This window comes from Nothoprocta perdicaria, unplaced genomic scaffold, assembly GCF_003342845.1.
Source record: "Nothoprocta perdicaria isolate Ctin4 unplaced genomic scaffold, notPer1 scaffold_14, whole genome shotgun sequence".
NCBI classification, from domain to species: Eukaryota; Metazoa; Chordata; class Aves; order Tinamiformes; family Tinamidae; genus Nothoprocta; species Nothoprocta perdicaria.
Window position 1 is genome coordinate 5,095,666 of NW_020454538.1, and position 19,905 is coordinate 5,115,570.

Here is a 19,905-nt window from a genome sequence, read left to right on the forward strand (position 1 = left end):
TTCATCTGGCAACAAGGCTAGCAGGATCCAGATGAGTCTGTTTGTTCCTGGTAGTCCATCCAGYGTCTGGCAGCTTATGTATGTGTGGGAAGCACGTAATGTCCTGGAAACCTCATGCAATGTCATGGGAAAGGTCACCTGCTCCCTGCTAGCTTTGGGTTGTGCCAGCCAGCACTACGGCAGGTGACACCAAGCCAGGGCTTGGAGGACATCCTTGGCCAGAGAGCGACCATTTTTTTCAAGAGACAGAACAAATGAGGTCCTGTTTGGGGCAGTATCCTTTGAAACTGGATTCTTACATGTTGATGAGAAAATATCTGTTTTTCCTGCAATTCTAGGCAAGGAGCTGATTCATTTTACTCAGAGAGCCCCTATAATCAGCATCTCCCCCTAGTTAGCCCAGGGCCTGGCTAGGTACCTGCACAACCCAGAGGACACCACTGTGTCACACAGCCAGCATCTTATTGAAGGCAATGTTGTGGAAAATCAGCAATTTCAATGTCACTATTTTTATCTTAGTAGCATTTCAGTGACATCATGTACAGTGATTAAAGCTTTGAAATGTGTGCATTCCTCCTTATCCTGGTTCAACTCAATGAGAAGATATCAGATGCTATTTGTATCACCCTGGCCTTTGGCTATTCATAGACATTTCCTTTAATGTGGGTTTGTTTGATCTGTTTTGTTTTCACCAGAGTTCTTGTTTTTTAGTCAGAGGACATTAGTCTTAAATTATCTATCTCACAAGCGCAATTTAGGACACAATTAGAAAGTAGCTATATTATTCCACTATAAATACAATGTATGACCTTTAACAACTTTAAACCTGAATCCCATTTCTGTTGGTTATATTGTATTTAGGCATMCACAGTTTTCAAAGAAGATTTTCTCCCTTTTAGAAACAACTGGACTCATTCTTCTAAAGACTGTGCCAGCCTCCTGTGTCAGCCCACAAACCCTGTTTGAATCAAGCCAATTTAACTGACTTCATTTTAGCTCTCAGACYCCCTATTACAATAATTCACAAAAACTGAGAACAAAATGAATGGTTCAGCAGGAGGTAGTTAGAGGGAGGCCAGGAGCTCTCCTGAGTCCATGGGACTGGCCAGGGACTCACTCTATCTTCTTGTCACCTCTGCACAGTGCCTTGCAATACTCACATAATTACTTTAATAAGGCTGGTAATAAACACTATTAAGAAAATGGTAGGGGAGAGGCTGGTATTGAACTTCCCTGTGCCCTTTGCTGTGAGGGATGATTCATCACTGCATTTCTATTTCCTCTACAAAGGCAAGGACTTATTTGATGCCAAGGTGCCCTACTCCCTGCCGAAACAGAGCTTAGGCAGATGGAGCATCCTCACTCACTGGTGCTCAGCTGAATATATCTAGGGAAAGCCAAAAGACATTTTCCAGGCATGTGAGACCCTCACTGGAGCCTGTCCGAGTGCAAAAGTCTGTCTAGCAGCCTTCTCTGCTAACATTCCTTTTCTAGGTTTTCATTTGGCCTCTGGCTCTGCATCACATGTTTTCATGCTTGCTCTCATGTCTGAGGCTCTTCACTTGCCTTATGCTTAGAAGTTTACTATTAACAGTCATTACTCAGTCAAAATTCAGAAAATTTTAAGTCTGTAATCTTATACAAAAAATAGTGATGTGACTGAGAACTGCAGAAGTAAAATAAATTTCTCAGGATGAGTCACACTGAAAATCAGCAGTCTGCTCTATTGCACAATACTGGGCATCTCTTATCTGCAGCATTGTCCTGAGGCAGTGCACTGCTCTTATCCAGACTTTTTGCTGTAAAATAGGATACCAGGGCACTGGAACAGTTTCAGAGAGACCTGTGGGATTTAGACCTGGCTGTGTATGAGGTCATCTGAGACAGAGCCAAAAATGCAAGTGTGGGCACCCAAATCCATCCAAGTGAACCCAAATATAGCAACTGCAACTGCTGAAACTCTCCTGTTCCCTATGCATTTGAGGCTTTTTGCTAGTGAACAAAATTGAAATGGAAAACAAAACAAAACAAAACAAAACAAAACAAAACAAAAACCTATTAGTTTAAAATCATAGTTTCATGGAAGAGGTAAAGAAAAGAGGTGTGCTCACTATCAAAGCTACTGATTGAGTTTCTTGTGTCTCTTCTTTTTAGGAGAACCCCGTTCCCATGTGAGTTGCCAGCATCAGGGGATACTAGCCACTCAGGGGGCCCACACTGAGCATCCCTGGACACCATGTAATGGGGTGAACACGAGCCCCTGCAATGCCCTTTCTGTCCCACTTTCCAATCTGGGAGATGACAGTAGATCTTCTGTCATCCTCCCAGCAATGCAGGAGCCTGAGCAGCTGGTTCAGTTGCTCCAGTATCTTATGAGCACTTCTAACCATTCTTTTTGTGGAAAACTGATGGCAAATAACTTCACAGGAAGCCCAGTTTCTAGGATAGGAACCCTGCATCAAATCTGTACAGAGCTTAGTGTATTGAGATCCAAGTGCATAAATGATTGTTCAACATGCTACCACTGTGTAAATCATTAGTGAACAGGCATTATACACTGGTGACTCCTCCAAATAGTCACTATTTTTTTTATCTAAAATATCAGAATTCAAATTTTTCACAAATTTTCCCAGTGATCTGTGATCCCTGTTTCTTCCAACAAGGAAAAGACTCTTCCTCCTTGGAGTGGACCAAATCCAACCTAAGACTTCTTTATGCTAATACTGAGTCTGTCCAGTTTACTCCTACTTAGAAAATATGTTTGCTGGAGAATAAGCTCTTAATCTGTGACCTGCTCTGCAGTATATGTGATTTATAAAATGTGTAATTCATACCTTACCCCACCAGTAAGATTGTGGAATGGGGATGTGGTCGAGGCGTGCCCCACGGATCCCTGCTCTTCTGTAAGCCTCAGAGGTCAAATCTGGGAAATTTCTGTTCAGGTCCAAGTTCTGAGCTGTCTGTCGCCCAATGACCCAGCCGTTGTAACCAGCTCCCTAATTTACAACACAGGAGGCAGTTTCAGTATATTTTCCATTTAAAAAAAAAAGTTTCACAAAGTAATTTTATAATTACCAAGGAATATTTTAAAATACTAGCAAGTTTTAAAAGGCATCAGAGATTTGCTGAGAATTTCTATACAGTTTAAAAAAATAATAATCTTTTTTACTCCTATATCCCTGAAGCACTCAGTAGCACACAGGAACCATTTCACTCACCAGTGGTGGAACTCAGGAGTTTCTTACCCAGCACAGAGAAACATGCAGAGTGTGACAGAGGAGAAGAAAAGAAGAATATAGCTGACACTCAAAGAAAAGATTAGGTAGAATGCAAAAATCCCAAGCTCAATCCAACAGATATTTCTTGCCACAGGAGCAAGCTCAGCAAAAACAAGGCCCTGTTTCTATACTAATGGTGCAAATGATAAAATCAAGGTGAAGAACATGAAGTAAAATGTAATAGAAATATTGTTTTCATATGTCTTCAAACACAAAGTGCACTCTGAAAAGTCTCATCCATTATGAAAGATTAGTAGTAGAGAAAATATTAGTATTTTATTGTACCTTATCTTCTACAGGAGGAAGAACGACTATTCTATGCTATTAACATTTCCTTACAAAATCATCAAAAGTGAGACAGTTGGCAATTTTTCTAGGACTCAAGGCACAAAACACTAAATGTATGAAAAGGTGTCATGGTCATTCTTGTATCACAGCATGCAAGGAGCAATAAGAACAAATGTGGCTTCAGTTTCCTATTTGTTCCATGCTTGCCACAACTGGAAAGCAACCTGCCATCGGATCAGAGTGGGATTTTATCCGCTATTAGCATCCTTCCCATGCCCAAAACATCGCCTCTCCCTTTTTCCTTTTCCATGGCAAATGTTAGCAGCAGGAAGACTTGAGCATTTCTTTATAAAAAATGTCTTTTACCTCTTCTGCAGCCAGTTCGTACCCATCTGGGTTGAGTGATGGTAAGAGATGAATCCTGGTGTTATTAATCAAGTTCTGGATGCGAGGATTCCCAAGAAGATACTCCGAACACAGATACTGTGCAAGGTAAATCAGCAGCTCTTTCCCAACAACTTCGTTCCCATGCATATTGCCGATGTACTTAAATTCTGGCTTGACTGTGAAATATGAAGCAATGAAATGCTTTAAATTGATTATACCTGGATGGCTTCCAAAAACAGAGCAATCCAGCTAGTTTACTGATGAATCAGAAAGTTTTATTTACACTAATTTAATACATACGTTCCTGTAAATAGCATGCCAGTTGCAGATGAATTTCCCTCCATTTCAAGTCAGTTCACAAAAATTTAAATAGCTTTCTGGATGCATGAAATTAAGTAAGTCCAAGACCCAAACCACATGAAGTAATCAATGCAGTTAGCTTTGGCTGAACTCATTACTTGTGAGCAGAGAATACTGCAAACAGAAATGTCAAGGCATGGCTGGGAAGGGACAAAGTACATCCCTGGCACCTGCCACTTACSTAGGGTTTTGGTGCCTTCCCTTGTCAGAGATCCTAGTAATGACCTGCAGATGAGTAATTTCTGCATTTGGAGCAGAAATTAGGTCATACAAGAAAAGCAGCTTCCAGGCCAAATAACCTTGGAAGGCAACTGCTGGAAGCATATGACCTCATGATTCCCTGCAATTACTCTCTCAATTTCTGGTATTCCACAGAGACCAATGAAAAGTAGAAAATAGATGAGCTGTGGAGACACCCTTTTCTGTACAAACTTTCATCTCCACCTTTGATCCTGCCCAGCCTAGATCACAGAACTATTACTCCAGGTCTGCATCTAGAGCTATTTCCACCTCTCTTTCTGCTCTCCGGAGCAGTATGAGCCTCTGATGCTAGGTAATATTTTCAAATATCATCCTTTTCTTTCATGCCATATCACAGTTTTTAGTTTAAAAGGTAAATATTGCTAATTCGTGAGGTTCACACTGATTCTAACAATATGAAAGGGAGTATCATGTAAAAAAGACACCTGCAACTTCTATTCTTTAACAAGAATGAAAGAATTATAGGCCAGAAAATATGAATGCAAAACCCAGCTTTTTTAAAGACTTCTTCCATGATCCTGGTCAATTTTAAATTGACCTCAAAATATCTCTACACTAGGCAGGGAAGTGTGGTAAATAAATCAGCATCAGACTCCCCAGCAGCAGAGCAGAGCAACAGGAGGAGTGACAAGCTTAGCCTCAGATAATAAGCTCAGAAATGTCAGATTTAGTTCTGTTCTGCTACGCTGCTGAGACTGCTCTGATTCTGGGGCTGGTTTGATGAAAAGTAACCCAGGGCTCTTGGYGTGTAGAAATGGCCCCAGGAAATCCACCTGGATTTAGGCAGGTGTTAGGTGTTTGAGCTGGGAGCTGGTAACTAGAAAATAACATCTAATATTCCCCAGGAAAATTGTCTGCATTCTGAAGGATTTAGTACATTTAAAAATCTCTGTCTGTCACTTTCTCTCTCAGTGATGAATCTGCAAAACCAGACAACATTATTCCTCTTCACAGAAAAGTTGCAAGGACTGCTATCCTAAAGATACTTGGCCAGCATGCTCACATTAAATCCTGATATTTATCTGACAGGTTAGGTGTGACCRGTTCAGATCTGCATGGACCTGAAGCTCGGTTCCAGAAGGTTTTTCTCTATGTTGTATTACGATTTTCAATATATCCTTCTGTACCTGAGGCCTTCTCCCAAGTTTTAAAYGATTTACGATGTATAAATTAGCAGTCTACCTCATCAACACTGGTATAACTCACGCAGTTCATGGTGTCCAGGCTTGGTTGAAAACTCAATCACAAAAAGATCCTTTCCTTCAAAACTACGACCAATGCTGTAAGTTGTGGCAATATGGGAGCATCTAGAAGCAGTCTTCTTCAAAATGCTCACCATTTGGGAATATGAGTGGTGTTTGAACTGAATAAAAGTTGCTGGCAAGTCTGAAGGCAARTCTTCCTCAACTTCTGGTTCTCCTACGAGGAAAAATTATAACAGTGTTTAAAAATCATGGTGCTCAGAAAGAGGATTGTAAAAATGAATGTACTTTTCCAAAAMTACGCTTTTCCGATAGTGGAATTATAGAAATCACATGTGCAAACAAAGCCTTGCATCTCTGCAAAAAGTGCTGTAAATTCATTTTACATCTTTTATTTTGATATACTTTGCTTGTAAAAAACAGAGTAATGTATATGCACAATGTTCTTTATTTTTTCAGTCTCTCACTGTAATTTGACACTTGGTACATTTAAATAAAATGCTCAGTGCATTTCAGGCACAAATCATGAATTTTTGCCTTTGAACCCCATGGAACAAATTTATTTTTGATATAACTCATCTGYGTTCAGTTATCTGGATCTTTTTCCTTTATATAAAAATCTGCAATAATCACAAATAAGATTTTAATGAGTTATTAAGCTTGTTAAGCTATCACTAAACTTATGAGAGCCTTAAAATTTAAGGTTTTGTAAAATACTACTGAGGGTAGCTGCATTCGTGCAGATGTCAGTTTAAATATCTGACTCTGAGCTGGTCATCTTGATACTCCATGTGCACATTTCAGGGAGACAAACAGGCACATGATGAGCACAGTTTAAATAAGTGTATCAAATAAGAGTGACAAAATGAATATCATCCTACAGGTGTCCATAAAGACGATAAGCTCAGAGGTTTCATGCTACAGACATGTTAAGTTCAGTGAGAGAAGATTTTACCATATAAACCAAGCCTCCATTCTTACCTCGCAGCTTTGCCAGCGGGTCAAAGCATCCTTCTTCTTCYCCGGCAAAAAAACGATCACAGTCTAAGAAATATGGCCAAGCCATATCTATTGCGTCAAAAGCGGGGAGACAATTTTTTTTCAGGTGCTCACAGACATGTCTGCAGGGCTTGATGACTTTGTCCTTCTCACACTGCGGGGCCAGCACCGAGCAACCCAGGAGCCTCAGATCCGGATTGCACTCCCCCTGGAGAAGGTTGTGGAGGACGCTTATGAGAATGTACTCAGAGCTGTACTCTATCACTTGTCGAGACTTCTGATCCAGTAAATTAGGATACATCGTCTGAGTATAGGCAACATCAGTACAAGAACTTAAGGAGATGTCCACACATTTTGCTATGAAGAGGATAAGAAGGAAAACAGGAAAAATAACTTGCTTCATGGATGTTCTGAATGGAAGAATTAGTTCAAAATTAACCTAGCAAATTATATATTTGATAAACTTCTTTCTTCYCTTCTGTTGAGAGATAGTTTACTATATTCACAAATGAATGTCATACCCCAAATCATGTATAAAAATATCTAGAAATTATTCCTGGTTTGGAGATTGAGTATGAATAGCGTGATGCAAGCAGATGTCATTGAGAACTGAAATAATATCTGACAATTTTATGGAGCACCAGGAACTTCAAACTGATCAGCACAGCTCCTGAAACAAGATATTTTGCTAATTCAATACCTGAACACCAATGAAAGGGCAGATTCCTGGTCAGAAAGTGCAGGCAGACTTGGTCCACATGGAAGTTCATTTAACATGGATGTTGCAGAGCAGAAAAAAAAAATGAATCCTGATGTCCAGTGGATAACTGTCTCATGCTCAGTTAAATCTTATCTGATTAAAATTAAGAGTATAGAAGTTTTTTAAGAAAAAAACAGAGAAATCACAAGAGAGAAAAATCTCTTGTTGAGGTGAAAGTTTGTGTCTAATATGGTAAAAACTTAGAGGCCTGAATAAAGAGCATTTGTCCTATCATAGTATGGGATCATGCTGATGCATTTTCCTTAGTGGGGAAGGTATCATGAGGATATATATCTTCTTTGTCGCGCAAAATTTATAAGAAATTATTAGCTCTGAAACTTTAGCTCCTCTGTGAAGTCTGAAAATGTACAGAGAGTTTAAAAAGAATTTAAACACAAAGAGTTTAAACAGCAGACTCTCAAATAAGTATGTCCAGGTTCTTACACTTGTACATACCTCATAACTACAGTTTAAGAAATCAGTTTAAGAGTCATTAGGAACAAAAAATKTTTATAATGCCTTTATGAAAATATGAATATGAAAAGAAAGTAATGGTGATATGTCTCTTTTTGCAGAAATACTGGATATTACAGCAGCGGCCCATGTTTGTGCTGCATTCTCTTACTGATGTCTTTGAYTGGTAATAAATGATACTAATGCCACAACACCAAAATCCTACCTTGTGGTAGGGAGTACCTCTCCATAGTGACTAGATCTGTTACAGTATCAACATTGGAAAACTTGGCAAGCAATAATGAAGGAATACTTAAGGTTTCAAGATTTCAGAAGGAGAGAGAGCAAAGTCACATCATACCTTTTTGCACAGTTTGGCAYTGTCCTGCAAATAGAAACAAAACAAAAGCATTACAGATCAGCAATATCCATGTGCTGCTAAATGCTGACAATTCCTGCAGCCCAAAGGAGGCCAGGCTGGCACCGCTTCGTGTCCCACATCCAACCAGTATGATGGTTGAGCAAATACTCTCAAAGGCAGCACATACACACCACACATGTACACAGCCTAACACCTAGGTTCTTGTCATATATTACATGTTTGGACCTTGGATTACAAGAGGAAAGTCTACCAACTATTAGATTTCAATAAGAAAGGGAAAATAACTGAAATACTATACCTGCAACCAGAGCAGAAGAAAAGTCTCCAATATCTTTTTTCTRAAATCCGTTTTATCCCACTGGTGTCACAGGAATAGCTACTCCTCATAATCTTTTCTATTGTGTATGAACACTGACAGAAGAGGTCTGACACCAGTAGAGRCTTTAGGAACAGGGATGCTGAGATATGGGTCTTCAGTCCGGATGAGAGAAACTTTCTCTCTCTAGCTGGAAATATCTTGAATTGTTCTTTTAAAATGGCTCAATATTCACAGACAAGCTAGAAGATGGGTTCCTCCCTATTGCCTTCTGTAGCTTCAAAACATGTATTATTGAGGTAAATACAATGGAGACATATTTGAAGTCCTTAGGCTGAAGGAGAATCTAAAAACTATAGTATATGAAAACTGTAATCTATACAGTTACAAAGGTCCTTCTCCAACCATCTTATCTGTCTGTTAAAAATATAATGCAACACAATGCCATGCAATCAATTGAGATGAATAAAAAATAAAAGAGCACCTGACGCACCTTAAAAAGGGAGGACTTTACAATATATCTACAGCTGTCTGAGGAACTGGTCAGGTGGTTCCCTGCTTCAGAACAACACCTGCCCAGTGCTGACAACATTTCTAGACAGGCTTGCAAATGGTAAGTTAGGTGCTTAGGAAATTTCACTAATGAGAGGGTAGGTGTTCAGGAACATAGTTTAATCTAAAAGCCTACCTGAGTCCTCTTGTATATACCAACATGCTTTACAGATCTTGGCCTAGCAAATCTACCAGCTACATGTTAGACTGTGTGTTTCCGTCTTCTGAGGCAATTTGGCTTTTGGTGGATATGAGGGACATATCTCTTCTCCAACCTATTTCATTCTTTCTCTAGTAACTGCATTTCATAATCATTTTAATAACATCTTAAAACATTTTCTCCTCTCCAACTACTCTCATGGGAAATCTTTCTGCAAAAGCTCACCCCTCCAATGTCTAGAAATTACCTTTTAATTTTCTGCTTAAAAGTATTCATCATCAGTTTATATTCAAATGTTCTTGTACCAGCACTGTCCCTTAGCTTAAATAGCCCTCTGAGCAGTCTAGTGACTGTCCTTTTCACGGGTTATGGAGAGCAGTCAGATCTCCTTAGACCTTTACTTACCAGGCCAAATAGAACAAACTTTTTTGATTTTGAAGAAGCTGGATCTGATGCCCAGGAGAGGCCTCTTTTACTACTTTAGGCAACGATTCTGTATTGATTTTCTCTAATTCTGGCAGCTAAATAAAAATACTGCTGCTAAAATAAGTTTTGGAGCTGTTCTCATCAAYGCGTCATTGAAGCTAAACTGTTACATGCAAGGTTTTTAACCTGCAGGATGTGTTTTGTTGTGCTGTGCTAGAAATCYAGCTGTATGGAGATTCTCAATGACTCTCACTGGAGGAACAGGCAGCTRGCTTCCAGCTCAGTGAATTGAGCATTTGTTCTCAGAAAACCACGTTTATTATGTTTTCTATTATGTGCTCTGTAGAAAGTTTAAACTTATGATCCCAATATATTAAATATAATCATCTTCATGGCTGTTGTTAATGAGTTCATCATTCTCTAGCCAAAATAAAATCATTACAGTGAGAACAAACTTAACTTTGGAACCTTATCTTGGAGAGAGATGTTTAACTGGAAATAAGTCTGATTCTGTGTTCTGAATTGTCATTGATCCATATTACCTCATAAAATACATGCGGGATCAGAACTGCTAGAAATATCTCATCTCCAACAACAGCAGTTCTAGTAATGAGCAAGCTGTAAAAGATTATATCCATCCAGATTTCTTTTATGACTTGGTATATCATGCTAAAGGTATTAAATAATACGTAGCTCATCAATATTACCTTCCATCGTAGGACTTGAGCGCATTTCCCTTAGGCCCAATCCCTTCAGTGTGCTAGTTATTAAGGTAGAGGAATTTCTAAAAAGGCTTCAACTCTGCCGGATACTCTACTTTTACACAAGAGGATAATCAGGAAAATACCATTTTGTACAGTGTTAGCTTGGACACAGAAAGGAGTGATCAATTATTAGTAAGAGTTCCTCCAATTATTCCTGCTCATGGGTTGGGTGTGACTCTTGCCCTGAGTCCAGGGCCTGCATTATGCCTGCATTATCACATCTACAACTTCATGTTGCCTTGGTCCCRTTTTGGATCCAAACAAATGTTTCACAGAGGAGGAAAATTGGTGTAGATGGGAAAGACTAGAGCTGAGGGAAACCCCAGCCAGCAGGGTAAAATTATCTCTGGCTACAGTCAACATTGTTAGCAACATGTCCCCTTCATTATCTCGAAGGGTGGCTAAGAAATATTTGTGGTTTTTCTTTTCCCTCAACAGAAAATGACAGCATTGCAACTACTCTAATTTTACCTATGGGGTCATGTGCTTTTATTGAAGTTATTGGTGGACTCATTAAGGGAGTCTGAATGGTCTTTCTGTGACTGCTCACATTCCCTCAAAGATGAGCGCCACCTTTGACTCTTGCTGGCTCTGCAACTCAGCTACAAATGTGCTTTCTGTTCATTTTTTTCGGACATATAGTGATCAGATAATTCAAGTGAGGCATACACAATTTTCCAGACTCTTATTATTGTGCAGGAGTGCTATCCCCATCAGTCAGTTTGATACGTGGCATAAACCTATTCCCAAWGGTGTCTCAGTATTCTGCTTATTCAGCTGGAGGAAAACATATTCAGACAACTGCTGGAACAAGCAGAGAAAACCAAAGGGAAAATACAGCAGGTTGGAACTGGGCATGGTCCTGCTTCTTGCCTCTGCTCTGCTCCAAAAAGCAGCAGTTATTCTGCCCAGCTGGCTAGAAGGAAAGGTGCCATGCARGAATGGACAGCTGATGGAAGAGACACATGAAAAATCACTAAGTCATATACCATAGCTGGATTCACTACAGAAATGGATCTTTTTGTGAGCGGGAGCAGACATTAACAGGAGAGGTAAAGACAGCTCTGGTTTCAGACTGTCTGCTACCTAGCCCTTTAGTTTATTTTTACAATATTTGTAAGGAGAAGCAATTTATCAGGCAAACAGCTAATACCCACTAACAACACTTTGACTTGGAGATGATGGATTTATTCTTCAGTTGAAGAAACCAAATCCACACTTGATTACACAGGTATCTTTCCCATAGCAACTTAAATTATATCCTTCAGCATGTGTTAAACTGATACAGCTCTACAAAAGACAAAGAATAAAGCTTAACTATTTRCTTTGTGCTGAGATATTCCTCACCAGCTTGGAGCTACCAAGCCTCCCTTGTAGACTCCTTCCCCTTTTTGCTAAATCCAAGTCCTGTATATTTGCAGCATACCACCCTGTGGCCAGCAATGTATAGTCTGTGGCCTTAAGGAGCAGCAGAGCAGCCTTTAATATCACACTGCTGCTCAGACAGGGCTCCAATTTGCAACCTCTCCTCAGAGGAGACCCATGAGAAAGCCCAACTTCACCATACTCCTGTATAAACTACATAATCCGTAATCCATACATAATCCATAATCCATACATCACCCACCTCTCTACCAAGCAAGAGTGCAGGAATGAAGCAACTCAAGCTTTCGGGATATCGGGAGTTAATGCACATAAAAGCAGGAGGGAAAAGCTCTGTTATAAAGCAAGTCTTAAATGTGCATGTGTGCTGATGTGGTGTTTGGACGTTTCCTGCATCCTAATGCCAATGCACGCATATGTCTTGCAGGGTGTGGCTCTGCAAGGGCCAAAGATAATTCTCCAGCGCCTGTACTTATTTATAAGTGTAGCTTATAAATGCACGTAGCTGGGCCACTGCCTGCCTGCCTGTGCAGCAGGGACCTCACCGAGGCTCTCATGATGCTGCACACCCACCTCTGCAGCTCTGGGGCCGTCAGAGCAACCTGCAAAATGCCCACAGCTTCTGTGCTAGCTCCAGCAATGCCTGCTGCAGGAGTACATCATCCCCTTCTCTTTCTTTCATAAAAGAAACAGCAGGCAATAATAATCACAGAGTTTCTCAAATCAAGATTCCTTGACAGCCCCTGCTTCTGGAGTGCTTGGCAGAACCTAAACCTCTTCCGTTTTTTGAGTAGAGATTTCCCTGGGCTCTGAGGATGAGAGTGTTGCTGTCTCATAGTCACATCCACAGACAGGTTAATACAGAGAGAATTTTTTTCTTCCTCATCTTTTCAATTTTTATGATTTTTCTATTCCATCAGAGGTACAAAACTCCTTTCACTAGTACAGTTTCTGTTTAAGATTATACATAAAAATCACTRCTTGAAGAGGAGAAAAGCCATTTCCAGCTTTCTGAGACCTCTCTATTATATACACTTCTGCTTTTAATTTGCAAAGGCAAGCTTGAAAATCTACAGTGCAGGACATACATATTTTACTGCCAAGCTTACATTTTTTCCCCTTGATGATTCAGCACTGAAAGAACCAGGCTGCTGTGATTAACCCTACATCAGACAATTGAGCTCAACGGTTGCTTCCAGTGCCACAGTTTGGCTAGTAGCCACCTCAAGCGCCAAAAGGAGACCTGAGTGCCTGTGGATATGGCATCAGCCCAAGGGCCAATCTTAATTTCAAAATATGTAAACTATTCAGTGAAGCTTACACAGTTGTATTGCTATAACTGACAGAACTAGATTTGGTCATCTATGCTGTACAAAAACACACACACCGCCAGATTCTTGGGTTTCTTATGATCCTATGTTAATCTGGAGGACACACATATTAACCTTAGATGGTTTATAGACAAAACCTTTGATTTTCCAAGCAAAGCATTTCAGTTTCTAATTCAGTTAGCTTTACTCTTTCTCTGCTGTTCTGCATGGTTCATTGAGTCAGTCTTTGCAATGAAATCCTGCCGTGCAACACTGATGAGATAAAATTTTCTATAACAACATGMAGTGTCCCAGGGTTGCACCCCTTGGCAAAAGGTAGGCAACAACACCTGCAGACAGGAAAGCAGAAGCTGCTCTTGGCCACCACACAAGCACAGGCCTGACAGGGGCACAGGGAATGTTTTGGTGTGTTCAAACCTCCAGCAGCAGGTGCAAGATGAACAGACAAGAGACAGGGCTAAAGGCAGAGGAARAATGTGGCGAGGTAGCCCAGCAAGGGAGGAGATGCAAAAGAGATTGCAGAAGGCAGTCCATGTGATTAACTCCTTTTCTGAACCCAGCAGAGACTGTTCTGCTACTAATCTGCTTCAGCAATGGCTTCCCCCAAGGAAGTGATGTGATTACAAATAGGAATAAAAATGGCCACATGAAGAGGTCTGAAGGCACCTGAAAGAGATTAATGCCTAATTAATCTTTTTGCTTTTGCCTTTGCTTTGAAGAGCAAGATCACAGTGGGGAGAAACCAATGTCTATTGTTAATGATCCTTCTTCCTAATGCACCAGCACCCTGGCATTATATTAAACACCCATTTTTATCCAGTCGCTGATTGTCCTAACACTGTTCCTKCAGCAGGAACAGCTACAGCCTGGCTTTTCCAGGGAGGTTTCTCTTGCTATGTCAGTCTGAAGTCCTATGATAAGGCAATGGGTGAGGCTTTTCTCATAGGTGATGTGAGCTCATGCGGCCTGTAGACTTACAGGCCAAAATCGGTGACAATCTGCAGACCCTCAGCAAAAGGTCAAAGCCAATCTCAGAAAAATTCTGCACTATTTCCAACTGTCTGTATGAAACTCACACAGTTCTAGAGTCTAAGAAGAGCAAAGGAATGATGCCACCTTCCTATCTCTTCCCACCCTCAGTCTCAGTGCCTCCAGAAACAGGACCTCTTGCTGCCACCCCAAATGTGGCTTTGATTTGTAAGTCCCACTCCAAGGAGTCCTCAATCAAAAGATCTGAACAGAAAAAAAAGACCTTTTTTTGCCTTCAGATGAGATATTTTCCAAGTTGTGAGAGGAAAAGCAACCAGGTGGGAAAACAAAAGACAAAAAAGTAATGAAAGAAAGAGAATCACCCTGTGTTTTTAAACTAGATGAAGGCTGTTACTTGGCTGTACATGTGGCTGGGTTACTTTTGAACATGCTTTCACTGTGAAGCAAGGTGAGGTGCAGGCATGTAGGGATCATCTTTTGTATCTGGTCTAGGAGAGAAGAAGAAACCTGCTTGGCTCTAGGATTTACTAGGATACTGTTGTTTTAATCAACAGCTGGGGCCAAGGAGGTCAGGAACCCTCTACACCTATCATCTCTAGAGGACTGAATTTCTGCTCAGGTAACTGGAGAAGAAGGATGAAACTACCAGTCTGTCCTGAGATCTGGAGYAGTGATTCCAGCACAGCTTTTCTTTGTGACCATATATTCTCTGTGGTTCAATTCCCACTACCTAAGGATGCCATATTGAGAGGTTTATGTTTAGCCAAAGACTTGGTTTTGACTGTTTGGACTGTTAAACCTCACAAGACAGAGGCTCAAGTCTGATACACTGAGGTTTTTATCTTAGATACTACCGTCCTCCAACAGCCTTTGCCACAAGTTATTCCATCCTCTATAGGCAGCTCATATAGCCCCCTTCCATAAGCTTATCTGTTCATTGTTCAGATATATGCAAGATGTTGTATTTGGTATCACACCTGGCCACTCTGCAGGCATTTGAGATTTAGCCAAATGAGGTATTTTTATGTTACAAAAGTTTGATAGGCCATCAGCCTTGACTAATACCTTAACAGTACTGGAATTTTATATGCATGCCTTAATCTAATATTAGAGCCAGGTTTCTTGCTATATGCCTGACAAACTGAAGCAATGCCAACTAAATAATTGGAGATACAGCAGTATACAGAAATACAGAGATACAGAAAAGGGGGCTAAAATCACATTTTAGYTCTTGCAATATAAACTCAATTGACCGATAGCAGCAATATCCAGGAAGGAGAGAGACTTTGTGGCAGTAAGAATGAGTGGTCATAAACTGTGGTAAAAAGGAGATACCTGAACATTATATTTTCAGCATCAACTTACTTTCACCACTTTAGTAGTAGTTTCTCTTTCCATGTCCTATGTTAAATGTCAGTTAAGMTCAGTATTGCTCAAATAACAATTACCCAGAAAAAATTAGAGCAAGCGCTCCTCACAGTCAGTGATGGGAATCCAGAATAACTCACATGATCAGGGMCGAAAGCCGAGTTTACAAGAGTTTGGCTTCATATGCTTGGAATTTCTTGTCTTGTGAAYGTTGCAGATAGTGATTTTGCCTTTCGTTTGTTTGTTTATTTGTTTTGACAGGGTTTAGCCACCCATCTCAGGCACAGTAGGAGATGTTCCCACAGCCTGTCCTTTCCCAAGGGTGCTGTGACCACATTCCTTCTGGTGCCAGCCCAGCAGGCAGGGATGTGCCCAGCACAGGGTCCCCAAGGCAGAGGAGCAGCCCAAGTTCTGCCTTCCCAGGGAGGTCAGTGCAGCACATGGGAGCAGCTGGAGAGGCTCTGCMTGACATTGTGCTTGCAGAGACATTGGCTTTTGTTTTTTTTTCTGACAGAAAAAGCATTGAGAACGTGTGTTTAACATGCTTAGGTCCTGTGAAGATCAGGCCAGCCTGAAGATGCTTTTCCTTTTCTTGAGCCACAATCAGCCATTGTGCAGTGTGGAAATGGGATAATTGTGGGAGGACAGGGAAAACATACAGCATCTATAAGTGAGGCCAGTTCTGCAGTCACTGGCTATCCAGCATACAATCAATGTCGCACAGGACTGTAGCTTAGAATATCCACTGCCACAAAAGTTATTTTCAGTCCCAGTGGGAATAAAGTGTCTCTCTTCTGAACTGACACTAGTGATTTTTCCTTTCTCAACTCTTTCTCTTATATCCCTCTACTGTAACACTACTCCTTGCTGTCCCCTTCTTCGTGAGGCTCAGACAGAAGCCCCAGGGGTGGCAATTCAAGCTAAGGAGCAGAGGGAGAAGAGATGTGAGGGGTAGGGGATGGGAGAAAGGGGAGGAAGGGGGAGGAGGGAAGGAGGAGGAGGAGRAGGAGGAAGCACATAGCAGAGAGGATCTGAGCTCTCCCCGTCTCAGCAGCCCTCCAACAACCTCAGACATGCTCCGAGAGCATATTCTCTTTGACTGAAACAGCTTGCAAAAGCTCCAGGGCATGACTTTTACTGCAAACATCCTTTGCCCGCAGCAGGCATCCCTTCTGCCTCTAAATCCTTCCGTGTGGAAGTGTCTGTGCGCGCCGGCGAGCCCACACGGTGGCACCACAGACGGCAGCGAGGACCCTGGCACGGGCACCCGCTGTCCCTGCACCAGCATGGGCCATATCCCACAGTGTTCCCGGCTCCACAGGGGCCAGGCCACATGCCAAACTGTCCCCTACCAGCCCCCTGCTCGCCCATGGAACATCCAGGGTGGATTCACACAGGCATTTGAACGCTTTCCTGGGAAATCCATCAGTGGGAGCAACAAGGGAACTGCTGCAAGCTGCTGAATATGAGTAATGGAGAAATACTTCGCTATCTCTGATATTTTGCAAGCTTAGCCTGACCGCTAGTTGCTTTTCTGCAATGGAGTTGGCCCCAACTCCAAAGAAAGYCATCTGCTTTCGGTGCTTTTAGAGGTCAGCCTGCCTCTACCTTCCTTTTGCTTTTGCTGTGGCTAACGTGCTGTGTTTAACTCATTACCCATGAGATGCATCARTCAGGGGCAGGGACATGCCTGAAACAGGCTCGTGTACTGAAGATGGAACCTGTGCCATCAGCTCCCCCCATGGAAGGCTGGCCACCCTAGAGAGGCAACATGCCAAGTTGTGCTTCTCCRTCCCAAAAAGAGGTCAGTAAAACTCAGCAGGGGTTGGAATACGTTACTTCCCAGCAGGGCAAGGTAGTAATTTCTCTTTGGATTGGGCAGGGGCTCCTGTGGCAAAAATAAAGAGGAAATTGAGGCACAGCAGAGGAAACATCCCTYAGAAGGCCAGAAACCTTCAGAAACCAGCTCCAAAGCAGCTGGGTGTCAGGCATTGATATCTCCTATTCCCCCATGCCCCAGAGAAGCTCATGGCTTGTCTCCTGCTCCAGGTCCCCTCAGCTTTCATGAGCCACCAAAATTTATTTCACAGCTGCATTTGGAAGGGARAAAGTCATGGACAAGCTCCCATTGCAACAGCTGCAGTCGTTACCTACAGTCCCATGTCACTGAAAGGAGCCCCCCTACACAGTTGCCCCACAAACACCACTGGGACAGCAGTGACTTGAAATTCTTCCCTCCTTACTAAAGCCAGACCCTTGAGAGGTCTGATTTTCCAGGCCAATCCAGTATCAGACACAGTCCTCTGGAGGATGGTTGCCCCTTCCTCACCTTGCACTCTACTTCAGAGCAGAAATACATTGGCAGATGGTTCTCCCTACCACCAGCCATCTCTCTCTAGGGCCATATCTTGGCCCTTCAACCCTTCCACAAAGAGGGTGCATCTGTTCTGCCTGCCTTTCCTTGAGCCCTTCCATAAGGCCAGCACAGACAACTCCAGGACATTCTGCAAACCAGAATTACTCTCTATATCTACACATCACATATCTATATTTATACATGTGTGGTCCACATGACTGATACCCCAAGGCAAAACTGCAGTCGCCTTGATCTGTRGTAGGATCAGACCTCAGAGCGAAAGGGCATGCAGCAAACTGCAGAGCCTCTTCCTGCAGTGGGCTGCAAATAGCCTACAACCTTYCTCTTTGTGCAGCATTACCCAAAAATACAATTCCTGCGGGCTGTGGCAGACCTCGCTTTGATGTCCGTGGCAACAGCACTCTCCAATTAGACCCAGCAAATGGCACACGGATTGCACTGGGTAGAAATTTTGTGCCAGCCCTATGACTTGTATTTAAAAACTCAAATACTGGAACTTCCTTGAGTAACATTAAGGTCAATTTTAGGTTAACTTTGCCTATTTTTGTATTTCTATAAATATGCTTTTTTTTTTCCAAATCATTTGGAATTTGAACGCTCTGAAAATAGGTTTTTCAGCAAACGTAAAGTAAGAGAACTTGATTCTTACTAGTAAAAGACCCCTCTCATACTGCTTTCCTGGAACTGACCTTTTCATATTTGATTAGATATTTTCATTCAGAATTATTCTGGATTTCTCTTTCCACTGTCCCCATGTAAATGAAACCTGAATTAAATTCTCTTTATAAAAAAATCACATATTTTTAAAATGTCTTTTTAACAGTCAGCTGGTTACTGAACCAAAACCTTTTAATGCAGGTACCAAAGCGTTCCTACAGAGTCTTTTATTCTAATAGGTGAATCTATCTTTCCAGCTAATCAGTTCACACAAATTCCATATTGCTTATAGCAAGCTAAAACACGCCCTACAGCTGTCAGACCCTGACAAATCTTTTTGTGCTTTGGACTTGAAATAAGTGACCTAAAGCTGAATGTAAGGAGAAGATTTTCTTCAACAGAAAAACACAAGGTCGAAAGTTCACCTTCTAGCAATCCAACTGCCACATTCCTCGAAGGATGGGCCAGAGTCCGGGATGATCTGTTGCATTCCCAAGCTAGCAAGGGGGAGTCCTACAGAGAAGAAATCCAGATAGGCACATATGGCCTTAAAAACAGTAATAAGGAAGCATTGCATCAGCTTGCATCATAAATTTGTGGGTTTGTTTTTAGAGTCACCCCACCKCTTCTTTTCTTGGCTGTGCTTCTCAGACACAGCCCCAATACCAACCCCGTCCTCCTGGAGTTTTCCAAAGAGCTCCTCTCTCATCTCCATCCTAGAGCTTCAGCCTCCCTGTCCTCCAAGCCGGAGCCCTTTTCCCTGCCGTCCTCCAGCYGAAGGGAGGTGGAGGAAAGGAAAACTGGGCTTAGGTGTTGCTAGCCTTACCTAGGGTCTCCTGGCCAGACTCGCAGCGAGGGGCCTGCTCAGTGGCCCTGAGCAGCCCGCTGAGAAGGAGCAGGATCCTGGGGAGCATCCTGGGGATCGAGGCACAGGGTCCACTTGGCAGTGGCTGGAGCAGCTGGGAGCTGCTGCTCGGCTCTGGCTGCAGGAGCTGCCGAGGAGGCCGGTGCGCGGCCAGGGCATGCCCACGTCTCGCAGCGGTTGCAGCCCCGGCGTCAGATTTCAGGGAATATTTGAGCTTGGAAAGCAAAAGCATCCGAGAGGGAGCGGAGGGAGGAGCAGATCCCCTCCGCCTGCCTCCCCACCACAGACTGCTTTGTAATTGCACTAAATGTCCAAGGGAAGGGGGGTCCCTGCAGGGATCTGCCCA

The 19,905-nt window shown here is 42.2% G+C and overlaps 1 protein-coding gene across 1 annotated transcript in view; it reads right to left on the bottom strand.

Annotated features, from left to right (window-relative positions):
- The window catches only part of CPZ (carboxypeptidase Z), a 33,260-nt gene extending 13,577 nt beyond the window's left edge, over positions 1-19,683 (bottom strand). Inside the window, exons 1-6 of the mRNA XM_026034156.1 lie at positions 19,521-19,683; positions 8,350-8,373; positions 6,758-7,132; positions 5,781-5,993; positions 3,933-4,129; positions 2,835-2,996 (exon numbers count right to left, since the gene is read on the bottom strand). Coding sequence (XP_025889941.1) covers positions 2,835-2,996; positions 3,933-4,129; positions 5,781-5,993; positions 6,758-7,132; positions 8,350-8,373; positions 19,521-19,608 — 1,059 coding nt within the window. The 5' untranslated portion in view covers positions 19,609-19,683. The remainder of the gene's footprint in view (positions 1-2,834; positions 2,997-3,932; positions 4,130-5,780; positions 5,994-6,757; positions 7,133-8,349; positions 8,374-19,520) is intronic.
- Between the last annotated feature and the right edge of the window lie 222 nt (positions 19,684-19,905).